The sequence below is a fragment of the Varroa jacobsoni genome, unplaced genomic scaffold, assembly GCF_002532875.2.
Source record: "Varroa jacobsoni isolate VJ856 unplaced genomic scaffold, vjacob_1.0 scaffold_793, whole genome shotgun sequence".
Classification (NCBI taxonomy): domain Eukaryota; kingdom Metazoa; phylum Arthropoda; class Arachnida; order Mesostigmata; family Varroidae; genus Varroa; species Varroa jacobsoni.
Genome location: NW_019213695.1, coordinates 286,993 through 310,898, shown reverse-complemented (window position 1 = coordinate 310,898; position 23,906 = coordinate 286,993). Strand labels below are relative to the sequence as shown.

Sequence of the window (23,906 nt, the reverse complement as noted above, 5' to 3'; positions counted from 1 at the left end):
CTATAGATAAGAGTTGTCATAAGCAGCAGCCAGTTACAAAGGAACACGCTATGAACAGCATTCGTGTATAAATATGCACGACTAGACAGAGTCGTTTAACGATAACAAAATGAACATAAATTGTGCCTGCTTCTCCTCATCGTCCTACTTTTTCCTCGCGTATTGACCAATGCGGCTGTTGGGTGGATCGTTCGTTCATTGATAATGGCCACTCTCAGTTGCTTGTTAGCGTTAGACTGGCATCGGGTCGCGTAAAGATTTGCGGATATAGAGAAAATGCCAAATCATTGACGCCTGCTGACCGTTCGGGCGAAGATTCGTAAAATCGTAGCACGACACCTTGCAGCAGCGAACGAATCTGCCACACACACGCAAAGACGTACGCCAGCCGTCGAGACATTCATTGACTCAATCATAAGCCTGATGATAATATCACTTTTTGGTCTTTTTTTCCTTTCCCGCGTTGCCGTTCATGTCGCCGCGATAGCATTCGATTGATGGCGCGATCAGCCGCATATCGGAAATAAGCACAGTGGTAAAGACAGGGAACTACCGGGAAGCTGTTGTCACTGTTGTTCCTGTTAAACAACAAGGACAAATCTCACAAACGCAAATGCCACGCTAACTGCCAAACTGGACTCACCTCACATGACGACAATGTCGACGAGGATAGAAAAACAGCGGAGCTACAGGAACAACGACGACACCAACAACGAGAAGGGTGGCCAAGGCGATGGCAACCCTAGCGGCAAAAACATTTACTGCTGCAACGGGTACGGAGCGTTTTTTGAACAGTTGAAGTCCAGTTTAAAATGAGGCTAAATTAGGACGAACGCACGGGGTTCGCAGCAGGCGCCATTGCGCTTCGTCTACTAAACTGGTTACCTGCCATGCTCAGGTCAGTAGCAACAATATCAGCGTCATATTTGTAATCGTTACTATAACGACATAACTATAACCTGCAGCGGCAAAAGCAGTTCTAATAGTGGCCGCAGGAGAGACGTTAGTGAGGTTTTCTCGTTCTTCTTTCTTGGTTTTTCTGCTTTATCATCATATACTATATATATGTATATATATATATATATATATATATATATATATATATATATATATATATATAATCTTCATCGAAGCCGACGAACGAATACAACAACAACAACAACAAAAACATCACTGCAGCTGTTTCTGGCGTTGCGGAGGACACGGCTGATCTGAACGTCTGAACGCGCAGCTTTGCGATAATATTAACAGATGAACCAAGCCAAGTTACTACTGGTACTGCGGTTGCATTGTCCGTACTGATTAAGAAACTGGAAGATTGACCCGACCCAGCCGCGTTAACCACGAGCTAAAAGCGCTAGAACTGAACCATTGGAGCCCTGGCAATAGTATATATTTTCACAGTCTTCTTTTTCTGTTTATGACCTTCTTTCGCACTTTGATCTTCCCACATTCATTGATTTTCCTCGGTGCCATGCTCCCCTGCCCGATGCATTCCCGTCAAGCGTACTTTCTAACCCGGGGCGAAACCCGGTTAGAAAGTATATAACAAAATTTTGGAATTCGCGCCACCGTAAGCGGTCTAGTCAAGCCAGGTAGCTAGTGAACTGGATTGAACGGCGTAGATATATTTTCATTCACCCACGTATTCTCGGAACGACTACTATGGTTGTTGTCCACTGCCCCACAGTCAATGACAATGACGATGGCGGCGACCAAACGTCACCAATCCTTCTTATACTCTCAATACTACCACTGCCTAAACTGAATCTAAACCAGTAAGTGTTTTGCTTAAGAAGCAGTCAGAACGACAATACAAATATAATAGTAGTCCGTCTGAGCTTATTGTAAACAAACCAAGAAGTAGTTAGGTAGGAAGTTTGGGGTATGTAATAAATCCAATTCATCTATCGATTGTCGATATCGCGATTGGCTTAATATCATATATTTCATTGAAACTACGAAGACTAGCTTTTTTTGATCCAATTTCTTTTGTTTTCTTTGACGACGAATACAAGTCGATGTTTCGTCATACATACGCGTCTTGAATTGGGTGCAGGATGCCAAAACAAACCGCGCAAGATAACCATGTCTGTTAAATATAATAAGATCAACACAAAAGGGAAGATTTGGAGGCAATGAAGAACTATAACCATATTGGTAAGTTGATCAAGAAGAATACGCCCTTGGTTCCTATTACGTTATGCGAAAATCTTGCAAATAATACGTTTGTGTTTATGCAAGTGTAGAGGGATGGATGGAGGCAGATGATATACATTACAGAAAAAGAAGCGTTTCTAGGCTTTTTTAGATGAGGCCATAACGTGTAATAATATAGATAGTTTGATACAACAAAAAGTAAGATATCAATCAGTAGTTTACAATTGGCGCTAAATTCAACAAGGATATTATCCGTTAGAGCAAGCTCTGAAATATGCTTACATACGTCAATGTGATTTGGAGACGTACAAACAAGTGACACCCATTAAAGCCATTGTTACCTACTATTTAAATAGACATCGTGATTTTTTGACAATATTCTGTACAGACGAAAGCGGTTTTCGAATGACAAGCAAATGCAGGAGAAAAAAACAGCCTAGGTGTCTATTCCTATTATGGAAGCTTTTAGAATACCTGACCATTGCCATCGAATTAATTTCATTAAAAAAAAGCTGACCGGGGTCACAGATATCATCATTACTTTCCCTATTATTAATGATTGCGTGAAGATAATCGATAGGTACGAACAACACTGTTGCCTGCTTAGTTGGACTGCTACTCGTAAGTTCGCACGAAGTACCCATTGAGATGATAGGTCATGGCCAAAGTCTGTAGAGTGCCGGGAACGAGTAAACCAATAAAGCTACCATTTACCAGGTGTAGAGCTCTGTTGCGCAATTTATCGTCTATCTAGTCGACGTTTTGATACCAAACGAACAAGACTGACAAGAAAGACAATTTTCCTTAGTCATTACTCAGTCACAATACGTACTTTTCGCTATAACTAGCGCCTAAGGAAAATTGAAGCTGGCCCTTATGACTGCATCACTTAACCAGGGGTTACGCGCATATTGATAAAGCCGTTTTGAGGTCACGATAATGTCTGTCTTTTTTTTTTTGACATGCCCAATAGTTCTATTTTATCAAAGCATCTAAAGACATTGTCCTATACTGTGACATTATCCGAATCAGGAAAAATGAGGTCTACGTGTCAAACAGACAATCTTTCTAGACTGCTCGAAAAGTCAAGCCATGTGGTGGTATTTTTATGTTAATTCTCCGTAACATCCCACGAATTCTATTGCAACTTGCAGGTTTGTCAAGCATGTAGACTCTCCAAACCGTCGGACCGCAGTCATTAGCTCAGATACTGTTGACCTAGTATGCGCCTGATTTACTACTCTGACCACACAGACTCAAGAGGGAAGATCACATTAATAACTATTAATGACAGCGAAAACAGCCCCAAACGTTTCTACTTTCAAGCTATTTGTTTTCTCTGTAGTCCCTAAGATTAATGGCGCTCGCCTCAAACCTTTGGAGTGGTTTGTGAGGACAGCCAAGCAAAAAAATCCTAGAGATAACAAAGCTTGGCAGCGCCCTGTACGGTATTGGCTTATCTCTCATAGAAGCAGTCGCGGCTGCTGTGAAGACTAGTAAATTCATGGGGAAATGAAGTGACGAACGTGAGAGAACGACAAGCTGGACTGCCGCTGGAATCCGTTTTTTATCGTTCAAAATATAAAGCTGTCTTTGTTCATGTTTTCGCTGCTCTCTCTGCGCGTGCTCTTCTTTCTCGGTGTTTCGATTTGTAGCTGCCTTAATGCAGTAAGTAATAGTTGCACATACTAGCACGCAGCGCTCGATCCATCTAACGTTTCGCAGCCATCGTACGTACACTGCAATGGTCGTAATAGCAGCCATTATTCAGTTCTTGAGTAATGAATTCAATATACTGCGGGCAGTGCGCGACGTCGAGAACGGCCATCTTACCTGGCGGTCCAATCCATAACGAGGCTAGTCCATCTCTAAAAGTTCCAGCTATACGAAAAGTGAAGCTGGCTGTTAGACCCATGCTATTTTGTGTACTAGTAGCAGCACGGAGGGGGCTAATTTCGGTGCCACACTATTGCAACCACCTCTGGGTGTTAGGTATAGCCTGACTTCTGCCTTGACAACTTCGTTTCGCTAAAGCAGCAGCAACAGCGCTAACATTTATCTGTGTTAGCGTAGACACAATACGATCCGCAGTTCCATGCGTTGGCCAATAAGTTCCTTCTAGCACATATCGGCACGGCCTTAGACCACTTGACTTGGTGCTACTGATAGTAATTGGTAGCTGTTTCTTTCGATTCTAGTAGCTGTCGTTATTCTACACGTGGCGCCTTGGGCGCCTCTTTTAATTTTGACTGTCCTATAATTAGGACAAAAAAGCGAGAAGCATAGAGAGCAATCAGAACGTTCGCAAAAATATAAACGCACGTATGTATGTATATAAACGTCCTTACAGTTACCTTATAATGAGCTCACCAGTTCATTCAGAGTTGCAAAGAAGAACAAGAAGTCTGCATTTGAGATCTTTAGTTTTTTCAAGCCACCCTCATCGTCAGCAACATAGGGTCAAACTTAAAAAAAAAAAAGTAAAAGCCTTACTTTTGATTTTGTGCGGATAAGGCGAAATCTAATCTTCACTCGAGAGGCCACGCGATAAAAGGGCGGTGCAATCACCAGCGGGCTATTTTTATCAGCAACGGATAAATAATAATTCTGATAAGAATAGTATCGTTCTGCTGTATTCAAAGAGGAAACATTGCTTTTTTTTGTGACTTAGGGTGACCAGAATCCTAGTGCGCATGATCGATTTCGTATACTATGCTAATATATGTGTGCCTCTCAGTCGGGCTGAGGCAACGAGCTGAGTCTTGGCCGCTTAAGATGCCACCGTTGATTATTTATGTCGACTTTTACGGCATCCTCTTGAGTATAACTGCGAGCAATTTAACGACATATGCCCGTTTACAGGCGTACTGATATTTTTCGCTGATAGTTCGCATGATTTTGCGGTTGTCTCATATCACAGTCGAAATGACTATGACTACACCGATCTTGCGCACACTATAGAACTTTGCCGATTTTCTGTTTATGATTCGTTACGGGCCCGTATAGCTGACAGCAGAGATCTTACTGGATGGGCTCAACTTGAAGTGTACACACAAGCATTTCCATCGTACCCCTTGCGTCCCTACGCGCTTGTTTATCCACCCAGGGCAAAAAGATACGCAAAGTGGTGCGAAAGTTTGCCCGTTTCATTTTCTATAGAAGGGACACAGGCTATGGCAAACTATCCGGCATCCTCACACACTGCCCGTCCAGCGGAAGCATTCGCAGTGAGGCAGTGCTTTGCTATAGTTAATAGCTATAGCGTTGATTATAACAGCCTTAGAAATACTTAACGTGTAGCACAATCCGAGTAGCGGCAGTTAGTCTCAATGTCCAATGAAGCTAGTAGAAAACGATAGCCGACGAAACGGAAGACACGATTGCAGCCTCTGCCTCTACCGATAGCATCATGCATAGACATAACATAAACATACAAATACAGATAGTTCATATCGTAGTCGTCTTTTAGCACGCTCCGTATACATACGTTTAACGTTGGATTAAGCAAGCAATGAAGCAGGCTTGAAACTATCTGTTTACATTTGCTACGGCAAGCAAGCATGTTTAATAGAAAAGTTCATCTAGGCTTCAGATTCAAAATGTGGTAATATAATAATAAGCTTAAATAAATAAAGAGTGGATAGCGAGTAGATCGGCAGAGTGATGAACATACGGAACGAACTCATCGTTCCGTTGCATTGCAGAACGTATCGTGCGTTCATACGAGATCGTGCAGCAACTCGGTTTTAGACATAATTATAAAACGTATCAAGTCGGGGAGGTTAATTAATTCATGAACCATACAGGGGTTCAGAGTCAACACAAGCATGTGAATCGTTACTGCCGCCTTCGTACCATGTTGGCATCGACCTTTGTCGTCTTTCCTGAATTTTATTTAGTGGAATATCTAAGCTTGATCCGAGCCTTCTTATCGAGCAGATAGAACATTTCGATAATAATTCTACTACATAAAAACGAAAAAAATAACAAACCAAACTTATCCCTCGGCAAAACGGTAGATCCTTGATGAGTTTGTTAAACAAGCAAGGAAGATTTCCTTTTGATAAGATTAAATATATTTTTAACCAAGAGTTTTCCGCTACTGTCCTTTGTCTCGTAGGTGCGTCACCATTTCCTTGTCTATTTAACCCTTTTGCCGATGTTATGTAAGATGGCCTTACCGCTGAGATTACATCGTCTATGGGCCTACAGCCTAGTTAACCAAAATATGATCACTTATGTGGTCAATGTCAATCAATGCAAACTCGTACATAAACTTTCACTACACGAAGAAAATGTACGTTTGGTCAGTAATCCGAATATCACATAGTGGATGTGTTATGGGAGAAATTACCCTCAACTATTTGTGCACAACTCTTATATATATATATTAGTACAACACCACTCCAAAAGCCCCCTAGATCTTCATTGCATTTCAATATAAGTAAGATATATCTTTTTCGCATGTAATTATCGACAAAACGAGCCTTGTCAGACTGTACTCGAACAAACCGGATCGATATGCCGTTATATATCATTGAGCCAGATCCGCCTTTTTTTCTACAGCGTCAGGTTTTACTCCGGGAAAAGTCAGTGTGTCACACAATCGGATTCGCTATTTGTAACGATACCAAATTCCGTACGTGTCTATCTTACTCCACGGGAGCTAAAATGTGAAAGCTGTTATGGACTCCGTAATAACAAACGCAAGAACTTATGTTAAGGGTCTCTCGGAACAGACGCTAATATCGAAACACCTGTCTAGTTTACTATCTTTTTCGGGGTTAGTTTTAGCTTTCTCCCTGAGCCATATAGATAGATGGATAGATAGATAAACCATAAACCAAGCTATATTGATCCTTTTAATAATACGTCACACAAAAACAATCCTGTGACCATTTCCCTTCTGCTGAAGGTGTCTAAAATGCGACGATGAGTGTTTTATTGGCAGTTTTCTGCATCCATAAAAAGGAAATCATCATGCCAACGATGTGTTTTTTTAGCAGCTTCGTTGTAGCATTAGAAGAACACTTTTTTCGACAGATATCCGGCTTGTCATGTTCGAAGGTTACCTTTAGTTGAATAGCCAAGTGGTTCCTTACTAACAGCGTTCGTTTCGTAGGAGCCATAAGTTGTGAATTGTCGGTAACTTTAGGTAAAAATAGGGTACGCATCTTCTGTTGGCACTTCAGCACAACGCTGTATTTGCTTCCGATGTTCTTTTTCAAGCGAGAGGTAGACAATGAGGTGTCGCTTCGAATGAGATGCGCCTCAGGTGAATTAATAAGCTCCTCCCAGCCAAAGCGTGACACCAGTCACTTACGTCATCATCAATCAGAGACTATATGTAGAGCGTCTATATTCCTATCTCAACCTATTTACTAAACTACTTCGAAATACAATAAGGATAACGTTCTATATCTGTTCATCACTGGGCTTCGGCTTGCTTCGTGTCGCAAGTGTTTGCTGCTACAAGAGGCGTGTACGAAGGCATATCATTTATTATGAACACAAGTGCATGTTAAAGAACTTTAAATTCGAAAAAGCTTTGACAGGCGTGAGCGCACGCACACACACACGAAATTGTTGAGTCATGTACTTTTTCCCAAATATCGTCGTTTGTGTTGTTTTACGACGCTACGGCTGTACGCCGCATAATGGCCGCTTCCTCGCTTCCGTTTGAAAGAACTTTATTTACACCTCCGAGAAACCATTCCATCCATTTATCTATTGTTAAATACTGGTTCAAAAACTTACCAGGTTGAGCCCTTCTCGGGCCAGATAAAGTTCTGTAGTCGTCGTATCCAGTGGCTCTGTGTGAAATGAGTCGGATTGAAAATTCGTAAGCCAAACGAGGGAAGCCCGAAAATGGGGTAAGTTAAAGCTGTTCCTCACTGCCAGTCGAACGCTCACCCACACCCACGCGCGTGTAGTATCAACTGAAATCGATGACTACTTTTGAGATCAATTATCACTCGCTTCTAATTACACTTGGTGTCCTCTTCCTCTGCGCGCTTCGAACACGTTATTGCGTGCCAGGCTGCAAGCGACTCACACTCACTGACGCATCACTCCGCTTTACCCGACCGCGCTATCTCTGCCCCGTGATTGGCAATAGTTTTAATCAGAACTCGGACGAGCTAGCTATATGATACAATGCGATTCCTCTTGACTCTGTTTACAAGCAATACTTGATAATTAAAGTAAGCATCGCAAGAGCAATTAGAGCTGGAACAACCTGTGACCAATAGGGATGGGATGTACCTGATGGTCTTTACTCAAATGAAAAAGTCAAGGACGTTGACTTCTCTTTAGCTTTTCATTTCTTTTGTCTTCCTTTGAATCTCAGTTTGCATTTTGTATCGAGACGTCTTTTTTCCAGTCTTGTTCTTTTTTTTCGCCAGATATCTAGAGGACAATAGCGAAGTGGCTAGCGTTAACTACTGTTATAGCTTGAACCTGTGAGCCTTCAACCTCAGCTATTAGTCGCTTAGTGCCAGTTGATTGACATTACCCGGTTTGTTTTCGGGGGCCCCCTAGTGGAACGTAACATCCGAGCAGGTGCAGCTTGCTGTATGCACGCGTCTGCTGTCTTAAAATCCTCCGTTCGTTTTTTCCCCTATTGTCGCTTTGTCCACCATCGCCACGAAACATTCACCATCAGCCACTTTTGATTTAGTACTTGTGCTCGACAGTATACTTAGTACTTAGGGAGCAGACGCACATGCACATGCACAGCTGACCAGTGACGGTAACACAGAGTGAGCAACGGGAACACGATTGAACAGCCGATGAGGGATGCCACCATACGAGAAGCGCCAAACAAGACGAACTCTCTTCGTGGAGTAACCTACAGCTTCATCTTGAGTATAGTTGTCAGAGCATTTTGCGTACAAACAGACATAGAATGAGGAATTCACGAGGCGTCGACTTTGTTGTCTACGACACTACAATCATTACTTTACCAGTAACAATGCTGCTGTGAATTCTACATAGGATAGAGTATTATCTCTACTCGAAATAGTTGTAACAAAGCGGCGATGTTGGTGAGGAGGTAGCGGTGAACCAGCAGCGGCAGCACTAGCAACACTTCGCTGTTTAGAGACCCGAAGCAGGCGTAACGTACGCTCACTTCGAAACAACTGAGCAACAAGCGGCAGAAAGTGGCGCTGATGAAGAACGACCCTGCGTCGCAGATCCTTCTGCTGGGAGTCAAAATACACCGAAGACGAAAAACCGACAGACGATGGGCCCGCCACAGCAACCAGTACGGCTACGAAAGCGGACGAGACAGAACTGAGCCACCGCGGCCGCCACAAGACCGCAGCGCCATCACCGGGGTGAAGCAAAAATGGCGAACTATCGCGCGCGTTGCCCTCGACAGTCGACAGGTGGAGCCACTGCGTCCATCGCCAACCACCTGCAGCACCCAGAGAACTTAGTATAGAAGAGGAGCGAAATACGGAAAGGTGGTGCAATGTCGGCCTCGAGGAGAAAACAAAATGTCACGTGGGGCCTAGGCCACATGTGGAGCGCAACTTCCCACCAAAAGTCAGTTAGCTCGTTGACTCAGACAGGACTTTCTCTCGTAATCGTGTGCCAACCTTATAAGTCTCCTTGCGATGAGCAAGAAAACCAATGGCGATAGCTACGAGAGCAAAGCGCCACGTAGTTTCCTGCTACTGATCTCTCTTTCTGCCTCCGTGTCATTTTTCTGCTATTCCTCCTGTTCCTATGCTCAAAAAACAATAGACACGGATAAGATAAATGGCTAGTGATCAAGACAAACTGTATATGGGTGTATATATGCGCATGTGTGTAGCCAGTGACTGGATACAGTGGGAAACATGCACAGCCGATGGGCGGCAGAGACAGATAACAAACAAGAAACAAGTAACGCAAGGGAATAAAACAAGAAACAACGGGCGGCGTCCAAAATCAGATACAAACACCCATTTAGGTCTATACTATATATGTCATACGCACTTTTACGTAAGTACATGGTCTTGCGCTAGTCAGACGCTATCAGAGGCGTAGATAAAAGTTTGTCGCAATCGCCCGTCTTCCTTCATTAAAAGTGTCCAGCAACAGAGCGACATGTGGTTGGCAGTATCGGTGCTGCAGTGTTGAAATATCGCAGCAGCAGCCCTAGGCTGCATAGGGCGTATCTCATAGACCGTGCAGAAGTGAAAAGGATACATACGAAAAAGCAAATTTATTTCGCATCCATTGTGAGAGAGCGGCATATAAGTTCAGCGTCAATGAATAAAATAGTGCATGCGCGAAACAGAAGGTAGCGTTGTACACTAATTGTACGTAACCCTCAGTAACCTCGAGGAAGTGGCTATCGGTATATTTCGGGAATCAGCGTTGATAAAGTTAGCCCAGGTTATTAAGAGATAGTAGAATTCTAAGTGGTAATAAAGCAAAGAAAACACTGGCTAGCAGCAAGCTGCCATTGATGTAAGAACTTATAAGTCGTCTCGTAGTCTCGCCACGTGATGGTCGGCATATTCAATTTTGCTATTTTTACATAGAGGCGAAGTTCCGATGTGTAGATCCGAATTGAGATGTGAGAATATTTAATTCAGCGTTAAAAAGGACATCTCCCGTACACTTACTTCGAGCAACAAAAAGGATAACTCAACGCAATGCGGGTCCCAAAAAACTTCTGAGAAATTTCTAGCTAATTTTTTCCCCAAGCGTCAGTTTTCAGGAGACCAGACAAAATTCTGGTTCATAGTCTGTATTTTCTCAACGAAGAGAACGTAACAGGTGTGTTTTACATTGATTGGATTTCCACTTTTCAAGTCGCTTGTAGAATACTGTATTATTAGACATAATATGATAGCCATTAGTAAACTAGGAAATGTCTTTGTCGAATGAACTAAATTTCTTTTTGTCAAAATCTTTTCGTACATGAGCTTATATTTTATGCAACTAGCTAGAATTATCCGATACTATTTTAACCAGGTGTCGGCGTTGACATGTCTTAGCCTCATGCATCGGGAAACGAATGTATGTAATTACCGGACTTTACACAATAAGTCTGCAATACTAGATTTTTAGGTACCTGCAATGGTGCCCTGCCATGAGATACAGGCATGCGACGGAAGCAGGTGTTTCGAGAACAGCCGTAATCCTAACCACCTATTTACTTCGCTTCTCGAAACTGGCTTGCTACTTAGAAAAGGCTTTACTGGGAACTGGCTGTACTGCAACGCGGATCTCATCTTTAGACAACGAAGTTGTAACAAAGGAAAATTTTCGCGCCATCAGAAAGGCGCCATTTTTAAAGCTCTCGTGTGCATTGTACTTCGACACACAGCGCACAACGTTTCAACCTTCTCAGGCGCCCTCTACCTGCCTAGCCACGGCCACAACTTAACCCTTCTCGATTGATCAAATAGCATAGCGATTCGTCGGCGTATGCGTAACGCCCTTACAACGTCTTCGATATAAACATTTATCGTAAGACTTCTATAGAATATGTATGTGCAGTGTCGTGTTCACTCTATGAATTTGTCCCACTTGACCTAGATCAATTACACGATGTTGATTCGCCATTCAATATATAGCCACTTAACATATCTGTAACAGCTTTTTTTCGTCGACAAAATGCGAGGACGGTACAGATCCGAGAAGACCACAGTTAGTTTGTTTCGCATATATGGAAATGCTCAATCATTCAGTATTGGTTTGTCTTCGGATTTTCTAAGGGGACATCGAATAAACACAGTAATTCGATACGTGCATCGTATGGCAGAAGGTAAACATATGTTTTCCGTAGGCAAAAATGCTATCATGCTATATAGATTTAGGAAGTTTATCTTCTGGCCACTGAAGATCGAGGATTAAACAACGGTCAAGGTCATTAAAGCTTCATAGTAATGATGTTGCCTAGTCATCGTTGGCTAAATGACAACAAGTATATAAGTTCGACTGTAAAGAGTATCAATGATTTCTGATGACAAACAACGTCAACGTACTAATCTTTCATGCTATTCTAGCAGCGCGATTAATTTTCCTCGTGTATCGGCCGTCGTTGTTTTCTGTTTGTCACTAGAATTGTTTCTTTTTTGCATTATCAATTACGGCTGTAGCAACAATAGACGTGACGCCAGTGGCTGACAAGTTGCGCGAGTGAAGGTTGTTACTATTGAAGCTGTCAGCGTTGCAATTTGTGTGAGGACACGAACGCGAGAGCACGTAAGAGTCGACGAACAAGACATTCGAGGCTAAAACAGCATCACTGGCATAAGCGGCCCCTGCTTTTAGGATATCGACGCTATGATTTTACTACTAACGACCTCGGCTTTTTCCATCAGCTTCAGGGTGGATGCCATTATAGCTGCAATCGCGGCCCATCTAGTATACTATTGCCTATGATGCAGCTTCGAAAGAAGCAAAAGAAAAAGGTTCAACGACAGCTTCGGCGGTCGGTCGATCGCGGTAGCAACGACCAGTCACAGGCGACCAGCCTCAACGTTAAGGACAACTCGAGATACCGTTACTGTTGCCAGTTGAGAGCCTAACTTCTCCACCCTCAATATCACCGTCCCGTCAAATTACCACACCACAATTGCCTTGCGCTTACAGCACGTAACTAAACATCTATCTATTACGGATCCGCTACGCTGCCGTATGCAGCTGCTATGGCGTCGTCGACCAAAAGATGCACGTCAAAGTTAAATACGAGAAGTGGAACAAACTTGCGTATCATCATCGTCGACAGCAGCACGGATCATCCATTTCGCTGTCATTAGAAACTTGTAAGCTCATTATATGTATGTCTGTACCCGGCTAGAGGAAGGATCGTCGGTTCGTATATGCTGAGAACGGAGCACAGTTTCACATATGTATATATATACATATAATGCTAGGTTTTATTTGAGTTGAAAAAGGCACACGATCGCAGAGAACTAGTTTATTCTTTCACAATATTCAAGTAAAATTCAATCGAGCTTCAATCACGGGTGTATTGGAACCCGGTTACTGATAAATTACCAGTGTGATTCATCCTATGTCGAACGTTATTTGATGATATAACTAAGTACTTTATTATTATGAAGTTGACCAAACCCGTAGATTCGAGGCGACAAGAAAATGTAGCATATAGTCTTCAACATTCCGTTTTACACAGTGACAGTTAAAGGCGCCTGTTGTATTTTACATAATATACCACATGTTCAGTTCACTACTTCGGTTCGCGGGTTCCCACATCGTGCCGCCACAAGCTTAGGGTCACGTGATAATGTTACATTAGGAATTGCATAGCCCTTTGAAATAGGGACACGGGGCGTAGGTCAACAACGCCAATCTCAACTAAATACTTGACTGAAACAAAGTGGAATCGACAAACTGGTTTCCCTTGCATTGAATCATTTTTGAGCCCTTCATATCTACGATGAAGTTCAGGATAGCTTCCCGAAGCTTAGCGCAGTATAGCTTTTCTTAGAATACTATAATAATGCCCCCTAGCTAACCCGATATCATCATAAAAAATAGGAGCGCCCTAAATATCACACAGGTTCTTGTCCTAGGGGAAACGCCACAGTGGCTCCTGATAAGACCATTACAAATAAATGATGCAGATAATCCGACAGGCTGTCAATTCAGAGGCTTGTTAGAAGAGAGAGCATGTATATTCGGTTAGAATGTTCCTTTAGCTAATACAAGAGGAGGGACATATTTTGCCGGCCGCTGCCGTGCGGTACCACCATAAATAACCAGTCATCTGTATCGTGGGGTTAGGCTTTTGTCATCCCAACGGCGTACTAGGTTGCTCTGTCACAGACACCTTATCCTCTTACGATACAGGTAAAATTCCACAATTTAGCACACGGACAGCTCAACAGCCAGCGATGCCACGCTAGCCTCTTCCCCCGCATATCACCAGATTCTATGCATATTTTAAGATGCCTATGATTCACCTGTATTTTCTTGACGAGCAAGAGCTCTTTAGACAATGCTGCAAATGTTTAAATAAAGGATTTTGACCCCTATTTTGTACTGGGCGCTGTGCTGTGCCTTAAGATGACCTGCTTTCAGTCATTACAGCGAAGTTGGGCTAATTTTCCGTAAATCTTTTCCCTTTTTCTTAAAAAAATTCCGTTCTACCTTTAGGACTGATTTTTCGTTTTTACCTCTGTCGCTTTACTCCAAAAAAAAGATTAAACAGATGATTGAGCCCAAGCGGATAGCCAAAACGAAGGTAACCCTACGTATTTGAACGCCGCTTGCTTGCCTTTACGAATTTTCCAGAAATTCGACGAGACTTAAACGAATTTATTCATAGACAATGAGATCTGGGGCGTAGCTCGAGTTGCGTTATATAGTCCACGCTGGCGCCCTTTGATTTAGGGCGGGCGACAGGGTGGACTGCGGAAGACGAGCAGGCACAGTTGCTGTATTTTGGCTACAGCCATTGCTGCTGGTGCTACCACTATCAATTTCGAAAAACGGCAACGGCGGTACAATGGCAGACTGAAAAAGCTGGACGCGATAAAGTGCTGCTAGGCAGGAAAGAAGCGAACCAGGCCGAAAAAAGGCGAAAGTCGGAGATAAAAGGACGGAAGAAGGTATCGGTCGAACGAAGCACACTGTAAACGATTGTGCTAGCTCTGCTGGCTTGTAAAAGCAACACAAGACAGTGATATAGTAGCGCCGACGCCAATGGTGGCCGTAAGAGCATTTGGGGGGTTTGGCAAATAAATCGCTTGTTAGAGAGAACAGCAGGCCAAATGGACTTCTGCCCAACAGATATGCGAATACTCAGCCGAGCAATCAAAAAATAACACTTTTCTATCACATTGAAATGGAAACACCTGAAAAAATGTCACCGAAAAAAAAACTTAGAGGATAGAAGCGAATGCTGTGCAATAGATGACGGACCATCATCATCAATGCCTCTCTTGTTGTATGCCTTTTCCCCTTAACATCCCACTTCTACATAAAAGTTTCCGTACAACCAGCGCACTCCCTGAAATCGCAACCCGATTCTGTCGTTGCTGCTGGCGTCTTCGAACACCGAGCACAGCTTGGTCGGAGCCATCACAATGAGCACGGAGTAGCTTATTAGCGTAAAGATATTTTGTGAAGCTTGGTAAATACAAATACTATACAGTTTTATATGTTTGCATCTTTGTACAGAGTATACAATATAGCAAATGGAGCCAGCGCTATGGGCTTTTTGAAATTGACGATGCTGGAGGGAACGAAATAACAGACTGGAGGCCGGAAGGTGTGCGATTATACAACTAAAGGAACTGATTACAGTGGCAAAGGGAGCAATGTAAAAGTAAAATCACTAGGTTGACCCGAGCCACGTATGAAGACACTAAGTAAATGGAAATCATTTGCGTACGCCAAAATCACAACCTTATACGTGAGTTTATACTGAAGTTAGCTAGCTAAATACAATAGTTAAGTGTTCTGTGGTAAGCCTACGCCAGGACGAAGATAGAGACGCCTCGATACATCGGGAATTCTAAAACACGCTCTAAGTATACAGTACTCTCATCGAGCATAAGTATTTTTTATTATAGTAGTTTAGAGATATACAGGTATTCTTGATAGATGAACCAAATAAGCAAACTTGGCAGCGAAGTGATTCACAGCGCGCGACGAAATACTTCATTATATGTGATACTGAGAGATTTCAACGTTTGACATTAAAGTCCGCGATTGCTTAGGACTCATCAGTTGTACTAAGTTGTGACCTGAATATGGAACGGAATATGCCGGTAAATTGTTTTGTCGTAAGCTATCGGTATCAACGAACATCGAACAGAGGCCTATCGGATCGAATGCGCCGTTGTTCCTTCTTGTATCTAAAGCTAATCAGTGTATACGATTGCCTGTTTTTTTTCTGGCCAAAGATAAAACACTCACAATTGCTTCTGACAGAGTACGCATATCCAATGGGCGGAGTTGTTGTTTGAACTGCTACCGGTATTCGTGGATCCGCTACTGGGTGACGTGAGGACTCCACTATCGTAGAGACGGCAGTCTTTGCAGACCTTCTTGCGGCAGACTGGGCACTGCACACCCCGGTTGAGAACGCGGCCCAAAGGAGAGAGGCACCGCGCACACGACCGTTCAGGATCGAGCCCAGGTCGCAGTGCTCCCCGCTTACGCAGACGTTGTAGTTCCGCTTTCAGGTGTCTGCAAAGTATCAATAGACGAAGGATACATGTAAGGGACTTCCGCTAGTGGAATGGATGAATGGTACACATAAACAAACAATTTTAGATGCGCGCCTACACATGGTACGACGAAAGGTCATTCTGAACAAAATCCTTCTCGTTCTTTCATTGCGAACGCGTTTTGGCCTAACTTAGGTCTGTGCGATTTGTTAGCTGAATAGGTCAGGAGTTGAAGTTCATATATCACAATGTTCGTTTTAAATCTTCAAAAACTTCTACTATTTTAGCTGGCTATCGAGCATGCAATAACTATTCAGATTTCAAGTGAGAGAGTATATTGCTCTTTTTTACGCCCTGTAAATACCTTGTAATACGGTGATCACTGCACACTATTATACAGTTAGAAAAGTATATGGGAAAAGCAACGATTCAACGACATCATTTTCGACGTAACCGAAATGGCGTCATTATTCCTTGAAAACGGCCTAAAAAATTAATGTTTCAAATATATTACTCTTTTTGTACCAGCTATATTTAAGAATAGTTATAACATGCTAGGATTCTCACTATTTGTGTAACGGACATGTAAATTCGGTATGATATAAAGATATCCCTGGTGTAATATCATTGGACTGTGTAGCGTTATGTAGAATATTTTTAGTAGACCACGATGAAGGGACAGCCAATAACGTACTTTATGGTAAAAGTTAATTTGAAAACCAAAAAAAAAAAAAAAAACAAAGAATTTTCTGAATAACGAAGATCGAGAAAAGAATGTTGGCCGGTTAGATCTAATGCGCATTGAACGCTCGTAGAAAATCCTCTATTTCACTAGCGGGTGCGCGATGGCAGGCGCCAGACTTTTAGAAACTCACATCAGCGAGTGAACGAAGGCGAGAAGCGGAGAACTGGCACTGGCTGTGGATGAAATAGGGTTTTTCGCCGCTACACGCAGGCCTTCTATTCTTATTGTTAATGCAAGCCTATAACGGTGTGTCAGCAGCCGTTCTGTTACAATAGTCTTGTGTATTTCCTTGCTTCTGTGCCCTTGTCAAGTCGCCGTCGTCCCAGAGTTTTTGATAAATAGCATAGTATGCTCCAATAAGTAACCTAGTGACTCTACGTAACTCTTTCAAGAGCGCGTCAACTGCCATCGTGCGTCCCATCAGGTGGCTGTATCACGTAAAAGCGTGTTTGGTGACAAATTAACGCCATGAGGTATCGAAGTCAACGATTATAGATATATTAGAATTACGATTTTGAGATCTAGAAGGTCGAAAAAGCTACTATTAGTGCTTCTGTATGCTGACTAGCAGCCCTCAGTTGAAGTGGTCTATGACGAATTCGACGATTCTGTGGACCGATACATCGACGAGACGACCGCAGATAGACCAACTACATGGCCGATTCCGTCGGGATTGCCTACAGAATGGACCATTTGCATGCTGGAAGCTTCCGTCCGCCGCAGAAACCATCTGCCGAAAACTAACGGAGGGGCCAATGTGCGCTTAATTTTAATACTGATTTGGTTTATAAAGCCTATTTTAAATAGTGTTTATGAATTTCGGAGGGCTTTGTACATGATTATGATTTGCATCAACGGCAATATTCCTCTATCTGGTTATACGATAAGATATGAGCATCGTCTATAGCTTCGTCCGCATCGGAGAGCAGAAGGCCTCTCGTTACGTTTTGTCGACTGCTCCGCCTTTTTTTTTTCTGGCAGAATATGGGCTAGCCGACTTATCTGTTTGTGCTGTGTCGTTCTGTTAACATGATATGAAGGCGACAACGTTAAGCGATTATTGTGGGTAGTGCTTACGTAAAAATTGTCGCAGTGTCTGACTGGCCATAACAATATATGACTTTTAAGCGACGATAACGAACAGGCATCCGTTAGATTGCTGACAACAACGGTCTTAAACACTCTCTTCGGCTTTCATTTTACTCCGGATCAAGAGAATAATGGACATCATCTGTACAAATGAATGTATCTACATGCACATAATGTTGAATTTGAATGAATCATTTTCGCGCTGATACAAACAATGTAACTTTGATCTCACATAAAGTAATTGATCTGATATTGCTAAAATTCGCACATATATTTTGTTTAACGGATTGATCTGATAAACATGTTTACAATGAATCTGAGTTTCCGGTTAATTACTTTTGTGCACCGTCATTTCAGGGTCGTATCTGGTGGTGAAGCAATATCCATATTTTTCAAAACGAAGACGCAAAACATCATTTACTCAAATAAGAACTGTTACCTGCGGATAACATTACGTGTAAGCTTTAGCTGTAAGCTGCACATGAGAACAGTTTCTAGTGTTTTTTTTTTTGACGGCTTCTTTACGTCAGGAAGCGTCCTTCTAACGGGTTTAATGTAAAGTTTCTTTTCTTCCTCGGCAATGTAATCGTCATCTACTTAAGCATTGGCAATGATTTAAATGCTCATAGAAATGTACACATCATTATAAGCTGCATATTGCAATTACCAGTGAGACCAGCGTACATAGGCAAATGGTCCTTTTGGCCTCTGCATAAAGAAGAAGTCACGCTACCCAAATCATTGTTTTCATTACAATTGTTACCGGAATGGATGAACTCGTCATTATGTGGAACAAAGATCTATTACATGACATGATGATGGAATGTATTATGTGAATACGTTAGGTCCCGTGTAATGACGACCATTCGTGCACAGGAATACGCAGAGTCCCCCCCAGCCCTCGTTGTTGCTTTCGGAGCGGCTACCCTCCATATGATAAAACGCTATAAGGCTCTTATTCCACAATGCGAAAAGTACGCCCAAAATCTTCTAATAAAAGGTCCAAGCCGACAGATTACCTACGCTCGGCAGTTTCTACTCGCTCACCTTCAGCCGATTTGTTCGCTTGCACTATTTTCCCGTACCATCGGATACTCATTATCTAATCCTCTAGCGTCCGTCATGTAGGCTTATGTTAACACATCACGAGACAAGTACGTAGATTCTCATGTGGCTGTTGTTTTCATTTCAATACACACGTAAGCACACAACTGTTTGGGTAACGACGAGCAGGCTCTCCTGCTAAATGACGGCGATCCTAGCGTGAATTTGAATGGAGAGCAATAGCCGGTATGTGGTTGTGGTGGTTGTTATGTTACCTAAATTCCGAGCCTGTAAGGACCGAGTCGCGTTTTGCCTGGCAGGCGCATGATTTCTCATGTTCCTTCTACCAGTGATCCTCAGGCAGTCTACGCGATCTTAATAGGGTTGGTAATTTTGCAAAGCTTAGTAATTAGCTTTGTTCTGAAAAATGGTAGGTATACTTCTAATCAAACACTTCTGGGATTGGTGTTTAACAGGCAGAATATATGGATTAATGGCCTATGGAGCTATCTGGAATTCGTCATAACCATCGAAGTAATTAGAATTTTACTAACTTTATCTTCCCTTCAACTATTCTTGGCGACGCCACGAGTTAACGCTACGTTCACTATCCGCTTTGGAAACACATCAACATTTTATTGCTAGAATACCCAATTCAGATGCCTTTTTATTCTTAGTATTACTTGTTTAGTCAATTGACTTTAACGATGAGCGCATTGTTTCTAAAATGTTTATCGGAAATCAAATTATGAAAATATTCCGTCAAAAACAACAACTGTTTCATCACGCTAGAGGCTTTGGAAAAGAATCGGAAGTAAAAACTTTCACAGATGATTACATCTCATTGTAGCTTTGCCTATTCATACTAGATAACCAAATGTACGTGCACAGACGATCAAAACAACTTGAATATTCATTATATGTGAGCATGCTTACTCCAAACATTTCTGAGCGATAAGGCGAAACGATAGCTCTCACCGAATACAAGCCGGCTGACACTACTACACGGAACTTTGCTGCTTAGCAACCATTAAGGCCCCTTTTAGGTTGTTTGACATATCCTTACCGAGAAGTAGTCAAGCTGGCCGCGAGGTTCATGCCAGGATAGTTTTTTTCTGGGCTTAATGCAATACATAGCATTTCGGTAGCTGGCCTGCTGTCGCTTATCGTTGGCCAATTACCCACCCAATGGTGCTCCACGGTGCAACAGTCGTCGAAGTCTGAAGGGAAACGTAGTTCGACGGTCGCAGTAACAATTACGTCCATTATGGTATAGCCGCAACAGCAGTTACCCCCAACTCACTCTTATATGAACGGCCTGTACTATATGGGGCTACCTATATTGAGTAAGCCTGTTGTATCACGCTGTGATCTAAGTGAGAAAACTCTATTAAGCCTAGTTTAGGTCGGGCTTAGAGAACCGCACCGGCTCCGATCTCACACCGACTTCAACAGAGGCCTCTTTGTACTGTCTCAACATGCCCCCTTTCCCCGGCGCTAATATGCAAATAGTTTCTAAATAGATCAGTACAACAACCTAATTTCGTATTATGGATAGAATTCAGTTGCTGATCTTGGAACGCCAGCAGCAATAAACTGATTGGGAGCCTCTTTTGCATAGGTAGAAATAAAAAAAAATATAAATCGAATATCGAAATCAGAAGAACACCTCAACATAGCGAATATAGAATGTGATATTGTGCAACAGGGAATCTGGCAAGCAGATAAATGACAGGGGCTAATTTGCTTCGTGAAGTCGTACCGCTTCGTCTACCTTTATTGACACCTTTCCTTATAAGCACAATTTCGAAAATAGCTAATACAATCTCACATTTGATTTTAATAGCTCCAAGATGTTGACGAGTACCTTGAATTGGATCGACGGGCGCAGTGGCGCCTCTGTCCGTCTTAATCATTTTACGTGCAACGACATTTTTCGATAGAAATCGTTTTTCCTCAGGTTTTCCTACCAAACTCGGTATTTGTTCATATCGTATGACCGGCAAGTGGTGCTGTGTTTGACTAGCACTTCAGTAGTAGCGGTACCAGCCGCACAACTGGCACAGTTGAAGTGGCCATTTTTTTCGTCGTCCACAAGACAAATGAAGTCAATCGAAAGAAGCTATTAATCGCCATCATCTATCAGCCGAAAAACTAGAAGGCGCGAGAACAAACTGTTGCGCATATCGAGACGTTTAATGCGGTGGGCGTCGGCGGCAGCAACCATATTGCTGAATGAATGAATGAATATATTCGATCTGATCTCATTTGGAATTTTTCGCACGCGCGCACGTCAACACACTCGGCATAAGTGAAAAGATCGGGTCGTTCATTCTCCACTCGACGAAGGACGGCATCGACAGAAAGAAAGTAAGCTAACTACCGCAAGTTTCATGATGTCCGTACAACGAGGACGACGATAACTTTTCCAAAATCGACGTGACGCCGCTTTAGACAAAAAGCCCACAGGAACAATCAAGGATTGATCACATTCATACTGGGGTAGTCCCCGCATTGGCAGAACGATCACAGTAGCAATCATCCTGGCCAGTCAGAGTTAACTAGCAATGTTTGTGTGTGCATATTACGATGTATGTGCGGAAGATGCAAAAAAAAACATGATTGCCGTCATGCTGGACTGCAGAGTATGGTTTATGCGAGTCTAAATGTGGATAGAAAGATGCTTCGTATGCATCCGTGTGTTTGCGGCTCTGTGTGTGTTACGTGCGTGTCTAGGCGTTAGTTTGGGTTTGCGTGCGCTTCTTCATACGTATGTAAATGTCTATACGATTGCCGGCCATCAGCATCTGTTGTTGACTGTTCCCGGCGTTTCCGTCCTGCAGCTGCTGCTACTGTTGTTGTTGATCAAATACAATTGTGAGAGTATCCGAACCCCACTTGACTCGATCAAGACCTTATGGCGGAGAACCACTTGTCAGACATGACGAACGCAATGTCCTGCGGCGTACGCAAATCGTATTAAATCTAGCCGCAATGCTGATCGTAGAGGCAAAAATATTAGTCAGCTCATACAGCCCGGATACAAAGGGGCCACTATGATGATTCTGCCCTGATCCCAGATCTGAACCTTGGAGCATCATCACTTTCACTCATCGTCATGTAACTTTTTATTTCAGATACTAAAAAACCGTCTCGAAGCGAAAATACGCCTAATCTGTAAATCTTTCATCTACAAACAAACCAAGGCGATACTTAAGTTGGCAAATTTTTTAATTTACATACAGAGGAGGAGCCGCCGATAACTAACCAAGGAAGCATCACAGTATGTAGTGCAGCGGGTCTGCTTTCTTGAACAGAGCGTGTAAGTTCTACATAGTGGTCAGGACAATTTCCGATCGGATACCTCTTTTGCAATGCCTTTTCAGTATAGCATGATCAACAGTAATGTGCTCTATGAGGATATGTGGTAGACGTGGCCTACTTTCATCAGATGCCATCCGACCCACAAGTTCCTCAGAGAGCTGTTCTTTTTACATATAGAGCCGCATTCAAAAAGTGACTGCGGCCTTTCGTCGGACTGGCAAAATACCCGGTCAAAAACGACAATAGTTCTTTGGATAAGCTATGCGGCCGTGACAGTCATGAGCTAGCAATAACGCCCACATGCTGAGTAATAATGACAAAGTAAATTTCGTACATAGAAAACGAGGATTGGGAACTTGATCGTTGTTGCTAAGTGTCACCCTTTCTCTTTTAAGAAAAAAATAAATATTGCAGCCGCGTATATCGTATGCGTTCCGTAAAAATATAAACTTTGATAAATTATCAACAACGGCACAGCGTCGAATGTTCCATAGCAGCAACGTGGCATTATGCGTGATAGACGTGGCGGTGGACGTTCGAAAAATTTCAACAACTAGTTTATCGCCAGTTGCCACCAATATTAGCCCTAGCTGTGTTGGCGAACGTCTGTTACTATCTGTATTCTGCCCACTACACTCGTATATGCTAGCTGATATGACCGGTGGTGCGGTTAATTGTGCAGAACATTCAACCTCCTTAGAAGGAACTCTGCAAGAAGGATGAACGATGCCCGCTGGCGACAGAGGCGCAAGGGGCAGACCACTTTTTGCTTCGATGGGGTAACGGCAGAGGACATTCGGTAAAACATAACGATCGGAGTGCCTGTCACCAACCGCTATGTACCAACGTCAGTAACAGCGATAAGTGCGGTTGCTGTACCATTTCTGATTTTCTGCTGAGACCGTTTACACTGCCGTGACGGCTATCTGCGGCACGTCCACATGCAGCCGTTGCCTTGAGCCATTTACGTTGTGCCACTATGCCGTGTACATCACATAATATTGTAATTGGAGCTTTTAATCATCGTCAGCGTAGACAAGGGCACGTGCGGGTTACGGGCATTTAATGTACTTCGTAAGATAAAATCTTTTTCGTTGATGAAAAATAAGCACATTTGAGTCTGATAAACTTCTCTTTCGAAACACACGCTGTATATAATCCTATAATTTGTCCTTAGTCGGTGTCACGGACAATTTAAGAAAGCATAGAAACAGTGTATAGCGATTACGTCACAGTAAATTTTCGAAGAAAACCGGACACTCTCTTCCTAACCAGACAGGACTCATTCCACAATAAGTTATGAAAGAACATCAATTAACGTAAGTGCAAAACGTCATTGATTTATCTGCTATGAAAAAAATTGTGAGGTTCAAATAGAGGTCACGAATAGAGTTGCT

General features: G+C 42.7%; 1 protein-coding gene across 7 annotated transcripts in view; it reads right to left on the bottom strand.

Annotated features, from left to right (window-relative positions):
• LOC111263839 (uncharacterized) overlaps nucleotides 1–23,906 on the bottom strand; it is a 246,032-nt gene that overhangs the window by 125,301 nt on the left and 96,825 nt on the right. For 6 of the 7 annotated variants that reach the window (XR_015312465.1, XM_086969805.1, XM_022839251.2 and 3 more), the window contains one exon: nucleotides 16,054–16,326. Coding sequence is in view for 5 of the 7 variants with exons in the window: in XM_086969805.1 (XP_086825931.1) it covers nucleotides 16,054–16,326 (273 nt within the window). In the remaining 2 variants the exon portion in view is untranslated. Of the gene's footprint in view, nucleotides 1–7,917; nucleotides 8,081–16,053; nucleotides 16,327–23,906 lie in introns of those variants that run through there. The other variant, XM_022839260.2, reaches the window with a different exon arrangement.